The 22919-nt window shown below is 43.4% G+C and overlaps 1 protein-coding gene across 1 annotated transcript in view; it reads left to right on the plus strand.

Moving 5' to 3' along the window:
* Positions 1 to 283: 283 nt before the first annotated feature.
* MYT1L (myelin transcription factor 1 like) overlaps positions 284 to 22919 on the plus strand; it is a gene marked incomplete at its 5' end in the record, with an annotated part of 174126 nt that continues 151490 nt past the window's right edge. The window contains one exon of the mRNA XM_088448855.1: positions 284 to 609. Coding sequence (XP_088304981.1) covers positions 284 to 609 — 326 coding nt within the window. The remainder of the gene's footprint in view (positions 610 to 22919) is intronic.

Genomic DNA, 22919 nt, shown 5'->3' on the forward strand with positions numbered 1-22919 from the left:
TGGATACATCCTGCATTTGCATGACCTGGGCACAAGTTGATGGATCCATTATGTAATTTAAAGTTAAACTTTCTCCTTTGCACTTTCTGAGCTGAGCCAGTGTTCATGAAAATACAGCTTCTCGACTTACTAGGAAATGAGGATCTCACAGAATCCATGGCATCAGTAACATAATATACAGTATAACTTAATTTTGGAAAGATAAACACCAACACATCATGATAAACAATAAATAATGCTCTGTAATGTATACTAATTCCTAACACATTGTTCTGTATTGCAGTGTTTACGGCTGTCCTTTGGCCAAGAAAAGGAAAACCCAAGATAACAAGCCTTTAGAGCCCTCACCTAAAAGAAAACCTTACTCCTCAAAAACAGACAACTCCTCAGTAGACGAGTGCTATGAAACAGACGGGACAGAGGAAATGGACGAGAAGGAGGAGGAAGAAGAGTACTCTGATGACAATGATGACCAGGAAGATGAGGAAGATGAAGAAATAGACAGGGATGATGAAGATGAAATAGAAGAAGATGAAGAGGAATATGACGAGGAAGGAGAGGAAATAGAAGATGATGAAGACGAGGAAGAGGAGGAGGAAGACGATGAAGGTAAATTGTTAAATGTTTGCAGGGAGAACATTACTTATTGGGCAACATGAAATGATGCCTGCTTAGACCAGTATTTATGACACTGCAAGGTGGGATAATCTAAAACGGGTTTCTATATCTCCATGTGTCCATTATCCCTGTGACACGTGAGTATACTTCCTAAATCATAACACTGCAAATGAAAAATAATACAATTGATCAGAATGATTTTGTCAAGGTAATTAAATAATAGAGAAAATCTATGTTATTGGCAGACACATTTCCAATGTTTACCCATAGACTTAACCACCCAAGAATTGCATTGCCCTGTATAGGGGGTGAGACCTCCAAGGACTACCGAAGTATGTGAATGGATGTGTCACGTGACTTTCTAATAATGTGTTACATCGCTATTGTTAAATTATTTATAGTTGGAGACTATAGTCATAACCAGGATGTGACAGCATAGCCCAGCATCACATATATCACATTCCCAGCTTAATGCTGATAGCGAGGAGCAGCAGTAGCCATCAGCTAATTTCTCCTTCATGTCAGTGGCCGGCGATACAGAAAACAATCATACATAACATCCATATATTTTTATTGAGTAACCCACACACACATATATACTGTACTATATATAATTTACAGTATGTATATATATATATATATATATATATATATATATATATATATATATTGCTGTTATCAGTGTTATCATGTTTTAACTGTAAACAAAAGGAACATCATAAGTTTATTCCTAACAATCATGGAGTGCCATAATTAGGCTGCGGGCATTTTCTAAGATCTATTGATGACATCTACAGTAGAAGTGTGGCAAGCTGATTCATATGATTCTGCAAAGCAGCCCATAACAGTGCATGGGATGTGAAGAGGCCATTCACCAAGCTTCAACAAATGTCACATGTGTACGGTTGAATAAAACTCATTTTATTAATTTGCTAATTCTATAGATTGAATGGTGTCATAATATTACAAAGTGAAATTAGCACTGATTTGCTCCTATTTGCCAGATTATGATTTACGCTTAGCTTTTAGTTGCCTTTTACGTCATTTTTCTTAAGATAATTTAATTATTTTTTATTATTTTGTAAGTAAAAAAATATTTGTTGCATAAGAATGAGGAGGAGCCTAAATGGTCAGATGCTCTTCGAGCTACTCTTAGAGGTGTCTGCGAATGATCAGGTTAGGTATCTGGAGACCCAACAGCAGCTTATCTGCCTTGAAGCTTCCTTTGGCTCATGTGAGTGTCTCACAGAAATGAGCAGTCATGGGCTCTTGAGAATGAGTTTGGTGTATAGGGTCAGTATCCAGTTTATCAGTTTTAGGTGGAGCTGTATCAAACCTTCTCAAGAATACAAGTGGAGGTATTGCCCATAGCAACCAATCAATTCTAGCTATTATTTTATTGACTTTACTTGAAGATACATGATAAATGGCAGGTTGCTAGGGGCAACACCTCTACTTATACTTTTTAGAAGGTTTCATAAATGTTCCCCTTAGTATGGAATGCCATAGCCTTCTTCACATTATGTTGCAAGTATTGTCTGTGGTACTGTAGAAGTAAAATGCCATGGTGACCCCTCTACACCTCCTTACCTGCTCCTAGGAAAAGATAGAGACTTCTGCAGCAGTTACCTTCTTAAGATTGCTGACATTACCTAGGTGATCACATACTGTATGTCCATAGCATGTTCTAATTTTTTTTATAGAGGTCCCTGGACCTGACTGTTTTCTGTTTCTGCTGTGAAAGGGCATCTTTGGTGAATAAGATATTAACATGCTGTTGAACGTTCTGTCAGAACACATGTGCATCAATCACCCAACACTATTTAGGTTATGGGGCGGCCAACCTCAGGCATATTGTAGGTGGGACCTTCTTGATCATTTGCAAATGTTTCTTTAGCCAGTTTCCCTTTCCTTCATACATATTTTGTCCCAAACTGTTAATTGTAGACTGTCGGCTTGATTTCAGTATCAGACAAAATGTGTCAGTTTTATGGTAACCTTGCTATATGGACAGGTGTAGCCTGTTGTAGATCTGTGGAGCGCTAAGTATGGAGACTGGAATAGATCTGTCCGCCAGCAATACAATATGTTGAATGCCAAGCAAGTGCTTAGTGAAGTGTTTTCTGCTGTCCGAACTCCAGCTCAAACTCTCTCTACCAGCACCTAAGCCACTTTACTATTGTCCAGCCTGATGCACTGCTGACCTTCCTGAAGTCCCCATTACAAAGTTTGTAGCGTGTAACAGATTGACACTTGGTTCAGAGTGGCACTGAGTTTGGGATGCAATCGGGAAGCTGGCTGACCTTATACCGACAGCCGGCTGTCATATCCCGGCGAGGGTGAAATGCCCGGGATCTAGATGTAGACGCCGCTCATTTCCCCGACGCCGGGAGACTGGCGCCCGGCATCCCGATCGAAGGGATGCCACGGCGGTATATCATACCGATTCCCTGAGTTCACCTCCATCAATTCCTATTTATCTGTGCTTTATGTGCTTCATAGCTGTGCTGCGGAAGATGGTTAAAGAGGGTTCACTATTTCTAAAGACTCAAACAATTACAACAGGTTATAATGGCACTTTGTTGCAAAAAATGACCTTCTAAAATAAAAGTTTGTCTGCTAAATAAATAACCCTTAGCGTGAATATATAATTTATATATAGAATAGAGTGCTCCACAGTTGTCAATGGTCAAAATTGTCTTGTCCCAGAAAAGGCACTTGAACCACAAATATCCTTTAATACAAGTTTTGTCTTTGCTCCAGCAAGTAGCTGACGTGCTTCTAAGCACCAAGAAAAAATATTTGACATCAGTTATCCATATAGAAATGATATTACATAAAACCATGGGGTTTCCGCACAAACTCTATTTCTCAAATAAATTGCACTGCCGTGACTGAATATGTAATACACTTAAAGGGACAATACAGTACAAGAAATGACCAAGAACATACAGATTAAAACGCATCAATTTAAAGTAGGGGTGAGCGGGTTCGGATTTCTGAAATCCGAACCCCCCCGATCCGAGTCCGATCCGAGTCAGGCTCGACTTTTCCCGCCTGACTCGGATCTGAAATCGAGGCAAATCGTCATCATCCCGCCTTCCGAGTCTCGCGGGTTTTGGATCCTATATAAGGTACCCGCGTCGGCGCCATTTTCTCACTCGGCTGTGGACAGTGAAGAGGGAGGGTGGGAGTTAGGGCTGTGTAGTCTAGTGTAGTGTAGTGCTGCTGTTGTCCACTACTTCAAAGTCCATAGGGGCTGGCTGTGTTGTGCTGTGCTGCTGTTGTTAATAGGGGCTGTGTCCACTACTTCAAAGTCCATAGGGGCTGGCTGGACTGTGTTGTGCAGTCAGTTCTCCATAGGGGCTGTGTCCACTCCAAAGTCCTGTGCAGTGTCCCAGTCCTAAAGGGGTGCTGTAGTGTTGTCCAGGGGGTGCTCTGTCCATCAGGGGTGCTCCCCCCAAGTGCTAAAAAAATAATATATTTTCTGTGTTTGTGAATTGTGTGCGCAGTAGCCGCACGTGCATCAACAAAGTAGTGCCAAGCGTGCGCCTGTGTCATAAGTAAAGGGCCGGCTGGCTTGACCGTTAAAGGGTGCTGTAACCCCCAAAGTACACTCCAGTCCAAACCAAAAAAAAAATTATTTTCTGTGTTTGTGAATTGTGTGCGCAGTAGCCGCACGTGCATCAACAAAGTAGTGCCAAGCGTGCGCCCGTGTCATAAGTAAAGGGCCGGCTGGCTTGACCATTAAAGGGTGCTGTAACCCCCGAAAGTACACTCCAATCCAAACCAAAAAAAAATTATTTTCTGTGTTTGTGAATGGTGTGCGCAGTAGCCGCACGTGCATCAACAAAGTAGTGCCAAGCGTACGCCTGTGTCATAAGTAAAGGGCCGGCTGGCTTGACCGTTAAGGGTGCTGTAACCCCCGAAAGTACACTCCAGTCCAAACCCCAAAAAAATTTTTTTTCTGTGTTTGTGAATTGTGTGCGCAGTAGCCGCACGTGCATCAACAAAGTAGTGCCAAGCGTGCGCCTGTGTCATAAGTAAAGGGCCGGCTGGCTTGACCGTTAAGGGTGCTGTAACCCCCGAAAGTACACTCCAGTCCAAACCAAAAAAAAAATTTTTTTCTGTGTTTGTGAATTGTGTGCGCAGTAGCCGCACGTGCATCAACAAAGTAGTGCCAAGCGTGCGCCTGTGTCATAAGTAAAGGGCCGGCTGGCTTGACCGTTAAAGGGTGCTGTAACCCCCAAAGTACACTCCAGTCCAAACCAAAAAAAAAATTATTTTCTGTGTTTGTGAATTGTGTGCGCAGTAGCCGCACGTGCATCAACAAAGTAGTGCCAAGCGTGCGGCTGTGTCATAAGTAAAGGGCCGGCTGGCTTGACCGTTAAAGGGTGCTGTAACCCCCGAAAGTACACTCCAGTCCAAACCAAAAAAAAAATTATTTTCTGTGTTTGTGAATTGTGTGCGCAGTAGCCGCACGTGCATCAACAAAGTAGTGCCAAGCGTGCGCCTGTCATAAGTAAAGGGCCGGCTGGCTTGACCGTTAAGGGTGCTGTAACCCCCGAAAGTACACTCCAGTCCAAACCAAAAAAAAAATTATTTTCTGTGTTTGTGAATTGTGTGCGCAGTAGCCGCACGTGCATCAACAAAGTAGTGCCAAGCGTGCGCCTGTGTCATAAGTAAAGGGCCGGCTGGCTTGACCGTTAAGGGTGCTGTAACCCCCGAAAGTACACTCAAGTCCAAACCAAAAAAAAAATTATTTTCTGTGTTTGTGAATTGTGTGCGCAGTAGCCGCACGTGCATCAACAAAGTAGTGCCAAGCGTGCGCCTGTGTCATAAGTAAAGGGCCGGCTGGCTTGACCATTAAAGGGTGCTGTAACCCCCAAAGTACACTCCAGTCCAAACCAAAAAAAAAAATATTTTCTGTGTTTGTGAATTGTGTGCGCAGTAGCCGCACGTGCATCAACAAAGTAGTGCCAAGCGTGCGCCTGTGTCATAAGTAAAGGGCCGGCTGGCCTGACCATTAAAGGGTGCTGTAACCCCCGAAAGTACACTCCAGTCCAAACCAAAAAAAAATTATTTTCTGTGTTTGTGAATTGTGTGCGCAGTAGCCGCACGTGCATCAACAAAGTAGTGCCAAGCGTGCACCTGTGTCATAAGTAAAGGGCCGGCTGGCTTGACCGTTAAAGGGTGCTGTAACCCTCGAAAGTACTCTCCAGTCCAAACCAAAAAAAAATTATTTTCTGTGTTTGTGAATTGTGTGCGCAGTAGCCGCACATGCATCAACAAAGTAGTGATAAGCGTGCGCCTGTGTCATAAGTAAAGGGCCGGCTGGCTTGACCGTTAAAGGGTGCTGTAACCCCCAAAGTACACTCCAGTCCAAACCAAAAAAAAAATTATTTTCTGTGTTTGTGAATTGTGTGCGCAGTAGCCGCACGTGCATCAACAAAGTAGTGCCAAGCGTGCGCCTGTGTCATAAGTAAAGGGCCGGCTGGCTTGACCGTTAAAGGGTGCTGTATCCCCCGAAAGTACACTCCAATCCAAACCAAAAAAAAATTTTTTTCTGTGTTTGTGAATTGTGTGCGCAGTAGCGGCACGTACATCAACAAAGTAGTGCCAAGCATGCGCCTGTGTCATAAGTAAAGGGCCGGCTGGCTTGACCGTTAAGGGTGCTGTAACCCCCGAAAGAACACTCCAGTCCAAACCAAAAAAAAAATTATTTTCTGTGTTTGTGAATTGTGTGCGTAGTACCCGCACGTGCATCAACAAAGTAGTGCCAAGCGGGCGCCTGTGTCATAAGTAAAGGGCCGGCTGGCTTGACCGTTAAGGGTGCTGTAACCACCGAAAGTACACTCCAGTCCAAACCAAAAAAAATATGTTTTTCTGTGTTTGTGAATTGTGTGCGCAGTAGCCGCACGTGCATCAACAAAGTAGTGCCAAGCGTGCGCCTGTGTCATAAGTAAAGGGCCAACTGGCTTGACCGTTAAAGGGTGCTGTAACCCCCAAAGTACACTCCAGTCCAAACCAAAAAAAAAATTATTTTCTGTGTTTGTGAATTGTGTGCGCAGTAGCCGCACGTGCATCAACAAAGTAGTGCCAAGCGTGCGCCTGTGTCATAAGTAAAGAGCCGGCTGGCTTGACCGTTAAAGGGTGCTGTAACCCCCAAAGTACACTCCTGTCCAAACCAAAAAAAAAATTATTTTCTGTGTTTGTGAATTGTGTGCGCAGTAGCCGCATGTGCATCAACAAAGTAGTGCCAAGCGTGCGCCTGTGTCATAAGTAAAGAGCCGGCTGGCTTGACCGTTAAAGGGTGCTGTAACCCCCGAAAGTACACTCCAGTCCAAACCAAAAAAAAAAATATTTTCTGTGTTAGTGAATTGTGTGCGCAGTAGCCGCACGTGCATCAACAAAGTAGTGCCAAGCGTGCGCCTGTGTCATAAGTAAAGGGCCGGCTGGCTTGACCGTTAAGGGTGCTGTAACCCCCGAAAGTACACTCCAGTCCAAACCAAAAAAAAAATTATTTTCTGTGTTTGTGAATTGTGTGCGCAGTAGCCGCACGTGCATCAACAAAGTAGTGCCAAGCGTGCGCCTGTGTCATATGTAAAGGGCCGGCTGGCTTGACCGTTAAAGGGTGCTGTAACCCCCAAAGTACACTCCTGTCCAAACCAAAAAAAAAATTTTTTTCTGTGTTTGTGAATTGTGTGCGCAGTAGCCGCACGTGCATCAACAAAGTAGTGCCAAGCGTGTGCCTGTGTCATAAGTAAAGAGCCGGCTGGCTTGACCATTAAAGGGTGCTGTAACCCCCGAAAGTACACTCCAGACCAAACCAAAAAAAAATTATTTTCTGTGTTTGTGAATTGTGTGCGCAGTAGCCGCACGTGCATCAACAAAGTAGTGCCAAGCGTGCGCCTGTGTCATAAGTAAAGGGCCAGCTGGCTTGTCCGTTAAGGGTGCTGTAACCCCCGAAAGTACACTCCAGTCCAAAATAAAAAAAAAATTATTTTCTGTGTTTAGCCACACGTATATATCAAATCGATATAACATAAATGGAGGACCAAACTTCCTCCGATAAAAATAAAATAGAGAAAGATCAAGAACCACCTCCTCCTAGTGCTGATGCTGCTGCCACTAGTCATGACATAGACGATAACATGCCATCAACGTCGTCTGCCAAGGCCGATGCCCAATGTCATAGTAGAGGGCACATACAATCCCAAATGGCAAAGTTCAGGAAAATGACCTTGAAAAAGACATTTAAATCAGCTGAAGAGAAACGTAAACTTGCCAATATGCCATTTACGACACGGAGTGGCAAGGAACGGCTAAGGTCGATCCCTAGTATGTTCATGACTAGTGGTTCAGCTTCACATGACGATGGAAGCCCTCCTCCCACTAAAAAAATCAAAACAGTTAAGCTGGCCAAAGCACAGCGAAGAACTGTGCTTTCTAAGAAGATATCACAAATCCCCAAGGAGAGTCCAAGTGTGGTGGTGGTTGCGATGCCTGACCTTCCCAGCACTGGACGGGAAGAGGTGGCTCTTTCCACCATTTGCACGCCCCCTGCAAGTGCTGAAAGGAGCACCCACAGTCCACTTGCTGATATGCAAATTGAAGATGTCACTGTTGAAGTACAACAGGATGAGTATACTGGTGCAGCTGGCGCTGAGGAGGAAGTTGGCGAGGAGGATTCTGATGGTGATGTGGTTTGTTTAAATCAGGCTCCGGGGGAGACAGTTGTTGTCCGTGGGATGAAAAAGCCCATCACGGTCATGCCTGGGCAGAAGTCCAAACATTCCACCTCTTTGGTCTGGCAATATTTCTATCCAAATCCGGACAACAACTGTCTTGCCATATGTACCATATGTAAAGGTGAAATAAGTAGGGGTAGGGACGTCAACCACCTAGGAACATCCTCCCTTATACGGCACCTGCAGCGCGTTCATAAAAAGTTACTGTCAAGTTCAGAAACTTTGGCTAAGACCGTAAGCAGTCCAGGGACACCTAAATCCTGTTGTCCTGTTGTATCCAAGCGCCTGCAAACCACACCGTCAACTCCCTCCTCGTCAATTTCCTCCTTAGTCAGGATCGGAAGTAGTCCTGCAGGCCATGTCACTGGCATGACTGACTCTCCTATCCGGGATTCCTCTGGAGGATCCTGCATTGCTACGCCTACTGCTGCCGCTGCTGCTGTTGCTGCTGCTGGGAGTCGTTCATCATCCCAGAGAGGAAGTAGGAACACCACTACTTTTACTAAACAATTGACCCTCCAACAGTCCTTAGCGAGGAGGATGAAGTACGACAGCAGTCATCCTGAAGCAAAACGTATAACTGAGGCCTTGACTGCTATGTTGGTGTTAGACGTGCGTCCGGTATCCGCCATTAGTGCAGTGGGATTTAGACAATTGATGGAGGTAGTGTGTCCCCGGTTCCAAATCCCGTCTAGATTCCACTTCACTAGGCAGGCGATACCGAGACTGTACAGAAACGTCAGAAAAAGTGTCCTCAGTGTCCTGAAAAATGCCGTTGTACACAATGTCCACTTAACCACGGACATGTGGACAAGTGGAACAGGGCAGACTAAGGACTATATGACTGTGACAGCCCACTGGGTAGATGTATCACCTTACGCAGCAACAGCAGCAGCGTCACCAGTAGCAGCATCTCAGAAACGCCAGCTCGTTACAAGGCAGGCTACGCTGTGTATCACCGGTTTCAGTAAGAGGCACACCGCCGACAACCTCTTAGAGAAACTGAGGGAAATCATCGCCCAGTGGCTTACCCCACTTAGACTCTCCTGGGGATTTGTGATATCTGACAACGCCACCAATATTGTGCGGGCATTACATCTGGGCAAATTCCAGCACGTCCCATGTTTTGCTCACACAATAAACTTGGTGGTGCAGAATTTTCTGAAAAGCGACAGGGGCGTGCAGGAGACGCTTTGGGTGGGCCGAAAAATTTCTGGCCACTTTCGCCATTCAGCGACTGCGTGCCGAAGACTGGAGCGCCAGCAAACACTCTTGAACCTGCCCCGCCATCACCTGAAGCAAGAGGTTGTGACGCGGTGGAACTCAACCCTCTATATGCTTCAGAGGATGGAGGAGCAGCAAAAGGCCATACAAGCCTATACATCCACCTATGACATAGGCAAAGGAGGGGGTATGCACCTGACTCAAGTGCAGTGGAGAATGATTTCCGTGTTGTGCAAGGTTCTCCAGCCCTTCGAACTTGCCACACGTGAAGTCAGTTCAGACACAGCCAGCTTGAGTCAGGTCATTCCCCTCATCAGGCTTTTGCAGAAGCAGCTGGAGAAAGTGAAGGAGGAGCTAAGACGGAGCGATTTCGCTCGGCATGTGGGACTTGTGGATGAAGCCCTTCATTCGCTTTGCCAGGATTCCAGGGTGGTCAATCTGTTGAAATCAGACCACTACATTTTGGCCACCGTGCTTGATCCTAGGTTTAAAGCCTATGTGGTGTCTCTCTTTCCGGCCGACACAAGCCTGCAGAGGTGCAAAGACCTGCTTGTGAACACACTGTCAGCTGAAGCGGAACGTGACATGTCAACGGCTCCTTCTTCATTTTCTCCCGCAACTGGGGCTGCCAGGAAAAAACTTAGGTATCCTAAGCAACCCGCTGGCAGTGACGCAGGGCAGGCAGGACCAAGTTTGGACATCTGGTCCGGACTGAAGGACCTGGCAACAATTTCTGACATGTCTACTGTCACTGCATATGATACTGTCACCATTGACAGAATGGTGGAGGATTACATCGGTGACAGCATCCAAGTAGGCATGTCAGACAGTCCATACCTGTACTGGCAGGAAAAAGAGGCAATTTGGAGGCCCCTGTACAAACTGGCTCTATTTTACCTGAGTTGCCCCCCCTCCAGTGTGTACTCCGAAAGAGTGTTTAGTGCAGCCGGGAACCTTGTCAGCGAAAGGCGTAGGAGGTTGCTTCCACAGAATGTGGAGAAGATGATGTTCATCAAAATGAATTATCAGCTCTTCCAGGGAGACCAGCCTCCAGAAGGTACAGAGGGACCTGTGGTGGTGGATTCAAGTGGGGACGAGTTAATACTTTGTGAGGATGAGGATGTACACACTGAAGAGGGTGAGGAATCGGTGGATGAGGAGGATGAGGATGACATCTTGCCTCCGTAGAGCCAGTTTGTGCAGGGACACATTAATTGCCAGCTTGTTTTGTGGGGGCCCAAACGAACCAATCATTTCAGCCACAGTTGTGTGGCAGACCCTGGCGCTGAAATGATTGATTTGTTAAAGTGTGCATGTCCTGTTTATACAACATAAGGGTGGGTGGGAGGGCCCAAGGACAATTCCATCTTGCACTTCTTTTTTTTCTTTGCATTATGTACAGTTTGGGGCCTAGTTTTTCTAACATCCATCCTGTCTGCCACTGCAGTGTCACTCGTAGATGGGTCAGTTGTTTGTGCCGCCCACTCGTGTCGCTTAGCATAGTCATCCAGCTACCTCGGTGCAACCTTTTGGACATAAAAACACTATTGTGAGGTGTGAGGTGTTCAGAATAGACTGGAAATGAGTGGAAATTAAGGTTATTGAGGTTAATAATAGCATAGGAGCAGAAAAACCTACAAATTCTGTGATTTTAGCTGTTTTTATGCTTTTTTTAAAAAAAATACAGATCCAAAACACAAAACCCAGAACCCAAAACACGGAAGGGTGGTTTTGGCAAAACCAATCCAGATCCAAAACACGAAGAAAGATCCAGATCCAAAACCAAAACACAAAACACGAAAAGTGGCCGGTGCACACCCCTAATTTAAAGTGGGTAATACTTAAAAAAAAAAAATGTTAAGGAAATCCCATGAAGAGGTCACTGTGAGATGGTATATAGAGGCTTCAACACTTTGCTTGATTTGTAAACCTAATAGAATCTAATAAAGAGAAAAACAAAAACAAGTTTAGTCATAATGCAGTATTTCCAGATTTCCTTCCTAGAGCCTACTGTATGGGGGAGATGTATCAAGCTTTGGAGAGATATGGGGCAGGATACATCAAAGTGAGAAATGCGGTCAAGCCCCCAAAATGCAAAAAGTTTTACCGCATTTCTCATATGCACCAGGCCCCGTAATGTGATGCACTCCAGGGCCATCACAATTGGCCGCTCTTACAGAGAGAGCGGTCCTTTGCGGTGATCATCTTGCATACCGGCGTTACCAAAGCCGGCATGCATGCGAATACCGGCGGGATGCATCACATCCCGAATGCAAAGCGCCATGCATCCCGCCAAAAGTGAAGAAGTTGCCCAAAGCAAACAAATAGCTTCTGTCATTTCATAGAATGTGCAAGATAAATGACAATTAGAAGCTGATTGATAGCTTTGGGCAACTTCTCCCCTATATCTCTCTCCAAAGCTTTGTAGATCTCCCCCTCTATGTAATTTATTATGCTGGGTATACACTTTTAATTACAGGCCCGATCAGATGATTATCGATAATTGAACAGTATATTGCCGCGACTGATCATTACTTATTGATCTGTCGGACATGTAAAATCGTACTGCATGTCCGATAATTGGTCAGCCGCATCTAGCAATGTATGCGCTGCCGTGGCCGACATCCGCATAATTACCCTGCTCCTTCACAGGGGAGGAATGGGGAAATGTTTCCTACCCAGGTGAGAAACGCTGATTTTGTGTGGCCATACACTGTGATATACCTGACAGTGTATGGCCACGGTACCAGCTGGTTACCCCAAAGAGTGACTGTGGGTGGTGGATTGGAATGGTAAGAGTATACAGAGGGGGTTGGTAGGCCAATAGAGAGAATCATTTTGGTGCACCACCCCAAAAAAAACATATTTTGACCAATATTTAAAGTGTCCAAGTCAACATATGTCGGGGGGGTTATGCTGGAAATGTAATTGATGACACACAAGAATCTTCAGTGTAATATGTTATGGATATTAGTTACTTATATAATATTTACTGGTCCATGTCATGTATGTAGTTTTGAATAAACATGCTGATCTAAGTGAAGAACACCTGCAGATAACATCAAGATACTTGATCCAACTACACGTAGACATTAGCGGATACTGATAAACATTCAGGGGTCTATTTACTAAGCTTTGGGTGGAGATAAAGCGTACGGAGATTAGGTACCAGCCAATCAGCTCCTAACTGCCATGTCACAGGCTGTGTGTGAAAAATGACAGTTAGGAGCTGATTGGCTGGTACCTTACCTCTGTCGACTTTATCTACATCCAGTCTTAGTAAATAGACCCCTCAGCCTCTCACATCCTCAGGTACTCAATCCCACACACAGTCAGTCCTGTGACTACACAGCACCATCCAACAGGCCGATTTATGTAACTAGCTTATATATATTCTTGTAAAAAGCAGACACTAAACACTCAGGCTGTCACATCGGGTTCGGTATGCCCGGGATGGGATGGCGGTGCTCAGGATGCTGACGCTGAGAATCCCGATGCCGACAGGGTTAGTATACCCCTAAACCTAACCCTCCCTCCCCGCAGCCTAACCCTAACCCTCCCCCTAACCCCAATACTTACCATAGGGATGCCGGTGGTCAGGATGCTGGCACCGGGATTGTGACAGGTGTCTGGCGCCGGCATTCTGAGCGCTGGCATCCTGACAGCCGGGACATGAACCACATCCCATCGCAAGCTTGGTCACTCCGTCACCCAGCGCAATAATTTACACTGACTTAGATCTGCACAGCTGACTCAGGGTGGACTGCAGTCATGTATCTGGAAGAAGCTAGTATTGCCATCTAGTGGTTGTTGCATGTGTTACTTCTGCCCCTGACTGCATGACAGGGACAGGATCTACATTAGCAGTGGCAAACACAAGACTTTGAAAGGGGGGTTTCCAAATCCTTGGTTACCGAACCAATGAAAAAACATCTAGCCACAAATAAATATAGATAGATAGATAGATAGATAGATAGATAGAAAGATAGAAAACATCTTATACAGGATTTAGGACCACTACAGTAAAGTATACCACTCAGCCTATGACTGGGTACACACACACTGACTGACACATATACACATAGATAGACACACACACACACACCTCTATCACTAAAAAATATGAATGCAGCAGACAAATATATACAGCCAGCATGATTTATTAAAGACCCCACTCCACCCAGTAGAGCCCCTTATACAGTGTCCACAGTAATGTTCCCACTATGCAATGCCCCCAGTAGTGCCCCAAGTAGTGCCCCATATACAGTGCTCCCAGTAGTGCCCCTAGGAGGTTTACTTACCTCCGTCGGGATCTTCTGCTGCAGGACCTTCAGGGGGTAATATTTCATCCGCCGGCCTTGGGTCCGGCGGTATGACATACCGATTCCATATAAGACTTTAATTCCAAGCGGAAAGAAGATGCAGATATAAAGAGGCACCATTAGAAGCATGAACGGACTAAAAATACAATGGCATACCTCCCAACATTTGCAGTTGTAGAGTCGGGACCTTCGCGCCCAAAAAGGGGGCATATACTGATTGTAAAGGGGGCTTTGTCTGATGACACGCCCACGTTTACATCACTAATGGGGTGTGCCCAGCATCTCCGAGATGCTGGGGTGCCCCCGGGCTTACCCTTGTATTGTGACTAGATGCTGGGCGCATGCATAGCATAGCAGAGCAGCGGTGTATGCTTCCCCCAACTTCCCCCCCACCGCAGGACACTGCGGCCAGCTGGCAGGACAGTGGGACAGTCCCAGAAAAACGGGACTGTCCCGCTAAATGTGGGACAGTTGGGAGGTATGCAGTGGATTCATAGGCTTGGGACCGATGTCTTATACAATAGTAAAAGAGTAAATGAATGATGTAACTATCTGGAACCCTTCGATGTTACAGTATACAGTAGGTGCTGTTAATATGATATTGAAAAGATCTGAACAAACTAACATGAAATCTTCACATGAACTTTACATTAAATGACAATATATGCAAATGACATTGACACTCCGAGTATACTAACAGTTTAGAGTATATTCTTTTAAGTCTAATTCCCAACGTTAAGTAACTCACCGTCGGCAGAAATATGATTCAGGCCACATGTACCCACTTAAGTGTCATATGAAATGTCAAAATTTTGCAGAGCAGTGATTTCTGTAAAATATCATGTATATATAGTGATGAGATGGTGACAGCAGTACCTTCAGATCTGCTCAGGAAATCTTCGCTCAGAGTAACACCATCACTACAGAAGAGCTTATAGCTAATTGCCCGATGTCTGCACGTCTTATCATAGTGAGCAGAGATAGATGTCATAATATTCCATGAGTTTATTTAGAATGAAATGCAGTGTCAGGGAGTCAGGAGAGTATCCTCCAGTTATTTAAGTTGTAGGTGTTGGCACCAGATTTGTCTATATTGGCCTCAGGTTTATATACTGATTTATTTTGTTTCTTTTTATTGAAATGTACTAATTAAATGATGCCACTATGCATATGTGTCCACATACATCTTACTTCCTTGCATGTTAAACAGCCCTTCTAGTCGTGCCATGCCACGGCGTGACTCGGTAGCGCAGAGTGTCTTTCGTGCAACATTTTACCTTCAAATGTGTCTTATTCGCAAAGTAATGTGAATATGTAGCACAAGCAGCTTCTGCTGATTAAAATGATATGCAGCATGTTCTGTGTGTGACTGTGGGTGTATCTGCTTGCGAATGGCTGTATCACAGTGTCAGCAGCTGTAACACTGTACCGTAGCGTGTCACACGCAGATACAGCCGCAGTCACACAGCACAAAGGCATGCTGCATATCATTTTAATCAGCAGAAGCTGCTTGTGCGTTATATTCACATCACTTTGCGAATCAGACGCATTTGCAGGTAAAATGTCGCATGAAAAGACGCTCAGCGCTTCCGAGTTGCAAGGCGCTCATGCAAAATGTTTACGGCGACTTGTAGCGCATGGAGGTAAGATGTATGTGGACACATCTGTAGGTGAAAATCAGAAATATAATTTTTTTCTGTAGGCAACGCTAATAACAATATAAAAATGAGTAGCTATAAAGGATATGGATAATGATAGATTGTGTCATTCATCGTTTCAAATTGCTCTAGCACTGCAAATAATACAGTATATACCCCATATATTTACACTGGAAAGTAATTTATTGCTAAGGGTCTAAGTTTTACTTTACATATTTGTACTGTAACAATTATCCTTAGCTGGACAATTTCAAATTTAGTCTAACTTTTGGCCTTACCAGTGTTGACCCATTGACCAGATGCAGATTTCAAAATATATGTTGTGAGCCCAGACCTCCATTATTTCTTTATGGTCATTATTATTATTAAGCATCAGAAATGACTTAATTAATTTGGCTGCAAACTTGCACAGTTCAGTAACCTATCAGCCATACACTTTCACTGGTCAGGAGCCAGATGGACATTTGTGAGTATAGGTTTTATGGGGTAAATGTACTAAGATGGGAGTTCTATTAAGAAGTGATGTTGCCCATAGCAACCAATCAGATTCCAGGTATTATCTTCTAGAAAGTGCTAGATAAATGAGAAGTAGAATCTGATTGGTTGCTATAGGCAACATCGTTTCTTAAATAGAACTCCCATCTTAGTAAATTTACCCCTATGTATCAAGCAGTGAAAAGGTTGGAGAAGTGGGCCAGTGGAGAAGTGGAGAATCTGATATGTTCTCATGAAGCAGCTGGTAAAGGGGTTGTCAGTCCCAGTAATAATCACATAAAATATAAATAAATACCAGTGCTACATACACATAAACGATGGACATTTTTTCAATAAACCCAAACAAATGTATTACATTTCTGAATATATGCACATTGTGCAAACATGTGTCATAACGTGCTCACTGCAGGTTAAATATATTGCAATAGATAAAAAGCTTATGTAGAATATAAAATTTCAAACAAATTGGCTCCTGTATTTGTCTAAAATGGAATTAGGACCCTCTAATCTATATCCAGTAGGAATATATTAAGCAGTTAGAAGTTACCAATCCGTGGACCAATGGTGCAGATTATGGGTTGAAGTTAAGTCCAATGCTGCAATTCATCCCATTGAGAGATATATAGTCCAAAAAAAATAACAGTAAATAACAGTTGTCCAGAGAGATAACTTTAACGCGTTTCGCTGGGCTATGGTCAACCAGCTTCCTTAGGAATATGTGCACAGACTGCTATGTAGCCTATCCTATTCAAGTGACTGCAGGCCCAAAGCACCTCTCCCACACCCAAAACGACAACAACAAAATAAACAAAATGCTTTTACAATTTCCACACTCCATAGGTCACAATCTCAGTTACGGAACAGAACAATTGGGTTTCTTTTTTTCAAGTAATACATTATTGATCATTGGTTTTTAATCATACCAAGCACAAGAATCCTCAGACGTCTCACCACAAAAGCATAGCAGCAGCTTTTGCTGAATCTTAACACTGGCACAAACTTGATGCAGGTCAGAAAGGGTTTTTTTTGTGCGTTTACTTGCAGACATATGATATTAAGATCGCTACTCTTCGTATAGTGAACACGGGGTCTGATTCAGACCTGGTCGCAAGCGCTGAGCGCTCGCAACCGGGTCGATGGTGGCCCAGAGTGCATGCGCATGACGGAGCCGGCTCCGTCGTGCGCATGCGCGAGATCTGGATAGTGACAGGCAATCCATCGCTACGGGTCTCGCACCAAAGGGGGCGTGCTGTCGATGTTGAGTGACAGCACGCCCCCTTTGGTGGGCGGGCCAGGGGGGTGGCTGCCCAGATGGAGGCGTTCCCATGAGAATGCCTACCGTCGGTGGGCAGCCCAACTGACATCACAAGTGATGTCAGTGGGAGAGCTTTCAGCTCTGTTAGAGCCGAAAGCTCTCTGGGGCTTGCAGCCACGAGACCCTTCCACAAGGATCTTGTTGCAAGCCCAATGGTTGCGATGGTCTTGACCATCGCGACCATCTTTTTGGCCGCTCGCTATAGCTGTGGGTGGCAACATACATATACATATAAATCAAGTTTGTTTTCCTTCAAATAGCCACAGTTTTGATACGGCACACATTCATGACAAACTCCCACGCATTTTACCCTGCATAGCTTACTAATAAGAGGCACTTGTCATCATTGGGTATACACAATTCTAAGACAACATTTTTAGCAATGACAGGCAAAAAAATATTCATACTGTATTTATTTTTTTCTAACCCCCAGTAATGTTCACATAATGGTACTGTAGCCTACACAGAAAATTCCCCATGCCCATCTGAATATGTCAGTAAACTCTACCAGTGGGAGTCGGGTACAAGAGAAGCTTTTATATAATCAGACCTGTGTATTCACTCTGATTTTCTGCAAGGCTCACTGATTAAAATCAGTGCTATAACATCAGCATCTTCAGTTCCCACGGGCACAGAGGTTGTCATGTCTGTGACTGGAGCAAGAATAGACTGGGAGAATTTTAGGCAGCTCATTTCAGGAAAGGCTGGACCACACTTTGCAATCATAAAGAAAGTGACATGAGCAGAAGTTTAAATGTCTGCTGAGGTGAAATGTGTTGTAGCATACAATGGGCTGTGTTCCGTCAGGATGGTAGGAATCTGGAATGTTCTTAAAAAAAGTATTTCAAAACGTTACACCATGTTCTATGAAAAGAGTTTATTTAGGATGCAAAAATGTTTTTCTTTTTTAGTCCTTAAAAAATGTATGCACTTTTTTTTGTACACACAGACACAAAAGAAAATGTGTTAACAGGACTAAATTTTATTTATTCTATAAAATGGACATTGTGTTGTGGCAGTAAGAAACTTACGTCCACTTTCTAGCCTGTTTCATAAAGAGTAGAAGAATTATTGTAACATATATATTATGGAATCGGTTATATAAAGGACAATCCTAAATACTAGTTAAGGCCAAATTTCCATTCCGCTTTTTAGAATATATCATCAGAAGATTTGGGGGAATAAACACTAATCATCTTTGGTTATCTTTGATCCTTACAAAACTGGGCAGCACTGTGGTGCAATAGTTAGCATGGTGCCTCACCAAGACCTGAACTGTGTGGAGTTGAAATGTTTTCCCAGTGTTTGTGTGTTTTCCTCCAGGTACTCTAGTATCCTCCCACAACCCAAAAACAGACTGGTAGGTTAATTGGCTCCTGAATTAACCCTATTACATGTGTGTGAAAGGACAGCGCCGTAACAGGGCACAAATGCACCCTGTGTGGGCACACCCCCTGAGCCCCCAATTTCATGAAGTCGTGCCCATAATGTCACTACATCAAGCAGAGAGGGCGGAGCCAGCAGCACCAGTAAGGGAGGACACTCCAGTCAGCTGTACAGACTGCAGGGTGCCTATTTGTTGAATCTAAAGGACAGCTCGGAGGCGCTGCAGCAGCAATTCTTTCTGTAGCGATCCAGGCACCTTGCTGGTCAGAAACAGGGGCCGTAGATCAGCTATAGTGCAGCCCACGGCACAGGTCGAACAGTAACAGCCCTGTGAAAGGGATTATAGATTGTAAGCTCCACTGGGACAGTGACTGATGTGAAGTTACTAAATGACTAAATTGGAAGCTCCACTGGGGCAGTGACTGATGTGCAGTTACTAAATAACTAAATTGGAAGCTCCACTGGGGCAGTGACTGATGTGAATTGATTAAGTAACAGTTAGTAAGTAAAATAGCATTCGTATATATTTATTACCATGAAATTTAGCAGAAATTGAGAGGATATATGAGATATTACTGTAGTGCTCTGGGAATTAATTATTAGCACTACTAAGTGAGAAGTTGGGACACCTGCTTGTCTGTTGTATCCCAAATTGTCTAATGGATTCTCATAGCAGAAAACTTCAAAATATACTTCCCTTCAGAATCTCTGTTATTTTAAGCAAATGTTCTTAACTTTGTTGGCAGAGACCTAGATTATATCGGTGAATCAGTTCCACGACAAACATATTTCCCTTTTGCTTATTTTAATATTGTCTACACATTGAATTTTTTATTGCTAAAAATAAGATAAATAATACATTGGAGACAAAATGATAACATTAAAACCTAACAAGATGTTAGCATATTAGTTGCTAGTACATAATGTATTTGTTCATAATGGGGAACCTTTACAGTATGTAGGCCCATTTTTTTATCTTGACCTATATGTTAAGAACCTAAGACAAGGTCTTTCCTAATACATTGCTTATTTTAATATTGTCTACACGGGGAATATTGTATTGCTAAAAATAAGATAAATGATACATTGGAGACAAAATTATAACATTAAAGCCTAACAAGTTGTTAGCATATTAGTTGCTAGTACAAAATGTATTTGTTCATCATGGGGAACCTTCATCAGTATGAAGGCCCATTTTTTTTTATCTTCAGCTATAGGTTAAGAACCTAAGACAATGTCTTTCCTAATACATTGAGTGGTACCATTGAGGGGTAGCAATGCTAGCATTTGTTTTAGTCATTACTTATCAGAATACATCTCTAACACATAGTCATAGATAATTTGACTTCATTTTGAGCTATGTAACAAGTATATCCATACTTATTATGTGCTTGTTATGGCATGAAAAACATCATAGATGTATTACATTATGGCAACAGCTGAATTTTACTTGGATGTATTAGATGGACAGTGCCTGTGGAGCTGTGTCATCAGTTAATACTGTGCAGTCGATCTGTTTTGAAAGTGCACTCTATCATACCTCTTTCCTGGTAACCCTCCCTGTTATGTTATGAAGATTTATATGTACTGGTCACAGTAAAGTTTATGCCACTATCTTCCTTTCGTGTTGATGCTTGGAAATAAATGTATATTCTGCAACAGATTATGAGTCCAGTTATGACAAAAAGAAGAATACAATCATTGTCCCAGTTAACTATAAACTGTTTGTGAATAATTCAACACTATTTCAGAGGGAGTAAAACAGTAGACAGACACAGTCCGGCTGCTCAAAGCTTCAATTACCAATGGCTTAAATGAACATAGACAATTATCAGCTTTGAATGACATAAGAAAGACAGCCAGGTATTAGCAATTATAAAATAATTAGATTATGATGATCATCTTATTTACATGGTATTAACACAAATTATGTGTGGGTGCATTACAGAAGCTGCATTAAAGATCCAATACTTATCTGTTCTGCTGAGAAAACTATACAAAATAAGGCTTGGCAAAGAAAAGGGCATGAAATAGCATATTAATGGAACACTACAAACATTAACTCAACTCCATTAAATGGGTGAGGATATAAAGTATAATCACATGGTAACCATACTTTTGTGCAGTCTACTTGATCCATACAATGCTCTGGAAACAGGGCCTGAATCTCAATTAAAGGTGTACTTTGTGACAACATGGTACATGACACTAGAATCGCTCACCATGCTTCTGGGAACGTCACAAGTTACTATTCCCAATCCATGTCCACGTGGATAGTAAAACTGCTAGCTCACCTTGCACCTCCCCCTGCTGTCACAGGTCACATGGTTGTGACATCAGTGGTCCTTCAGGCCACTTGGATCTAGCATCAACCAAGGCTGAAAGGGGTGTAAGAATGCAATTTAAAAGATGCAGATTCATCTATTGGGAGGGACATCATTTGTGGGTACTCAAACCCTGGTGCAAGTTAGTAGTGAATTGATGATGGTGACGGACGTGGGCTGTTGTAAATTATTATTAATTATTAATAGCAGTATTACAGTCTTAACTATAACTCCAAAGTTTAAACTCTAAGATAGATAGATAAACAATGTATTTGATGTCCACGTCTCTCCAATTCCAACAAACCAGGTCATCTTACTGGGTCTCACATTTAGCTATAGCAAAGTAAAGGCATACTGTAATTTCACTGACACACATTTTGCTAAAATCTGAGTGACATATACTGTACAACTCTTGGACCATGTCCTGCATTTCTGAAACAAAATTTGTATAGGTAAAGAGAAGCACTTTTTTAAAATCAAAATATTGGTTCTTTCTGCCTTAAACCTGTAAGGCACAGTATAATTCTATTATTTGTTTTTTGCTTTAAAATAATGTAAGCCCTAAACTGAAAAACATGCATTGTGGAGAGAGAACACCAGACGTTAGATAATGAATTATTATAATCATCACTATAGGATGAAAATGAGTATTTATCATGAACTGCAGAATGACAAAAAGCAAGTCATTTATCAGTAGCTGGAGGGTTGTAGAAGTGTAGAATTTGAACAATTTACATATTTTTGCAACACAAACTTTGTGCTGATTTATGTGACTGTCCTCACTAGGAAAAGCAATGCATATTTACAGTATAATTGTATCCACCCTTGACTGAGGTGCAGGGTATTAATACAAATAACAGTAGCATTATCAAATCAAACCCAATAAAAAATGTAAACAGTAAGCACATTATCTAAAAGTAAAATATAATGTATAATAAGCAGCGTTTAAATCACTTTATTTTTTCAACAAATGTTAAAATGATACATTGTATAAATAAATGTTTCTTTTTCAAAATATCTTCATTTATTTATTACACTAATAAAGGGTCACCTCAGTCTTTTCTGCGATCCATCCTGTCCTGCAATGTCCCCATACACCAGCAGGCGCTCCTTTGCACCCCTGTACTTATTCCCAGTTCGCCTCTTCCCTGGCTACATCTGTCCTGTCTCCTTATTATTCCCAAAAAATGGGGTTCCAAGATCAGCTGAGTAATATCCCTATTCCACCTAAATTCCGGGTCTGACCCGGATTTGGAACAAAGGGCCTCATTCAGAGGCTGTCGTAGGATGCAAGCGGTCGTTCTGAAACAGGGCGGCCGCTTGCATCTTGAACGGCCACCTCCATGTCGGTCATTAGGCTGTGGGTTAACACCCACAGCTATAACGACCGCTAAGGGTGATGGTCGTGATGGTCAAGACCATCGCAATCATCGGGGCTAACGACGAGACCCTATGGTAGGGTCTCGTCAACCTTAAGCCCCAGGGAGCTTCCTGCTCTGTTTGAGCAGGAAGCTCCCCACTGACATCACTGATGATGTCAGTGGGGCCGCCCCCAAACGGCAAGCGTTCCGACAGGAACGCCTCAGTTTGGCCGGGCACGCCCCCGGCCCGCCCAGCAAACGGAGTGAGCTGTCACTTAGCATCGACAGCTCGCCCCGTCTGCTACGAGACCCCTAACGACGGATCACCCGTCGTTAGCCGGGTCTCGTGAATGCGCACTGGAGCAACATTGACCCGGTTGTGAGCTCGTAGAGCTAACGACCGGGTCTGAATAAGCTCTAAAGTTCCTATCCAGATCAGACCCGGAATTTTGCCGGCGGCAACTC

This window comes from Taudactylus pleione, unplaced genomic scaffold (assembly GCF_031769625.1).
Source record: "Taudactylus pleione unplaced genomic scaffold, aTauple2 ptg000468l, whole genome shotgun sequence".
In the NCBI taxonomy this organism is placed as follows: Eukaryota; Metazoa; Chordata; class Amphibia; order Anura; family Myobatrachidae; genus Taudactylus; species Taudactylus pleione.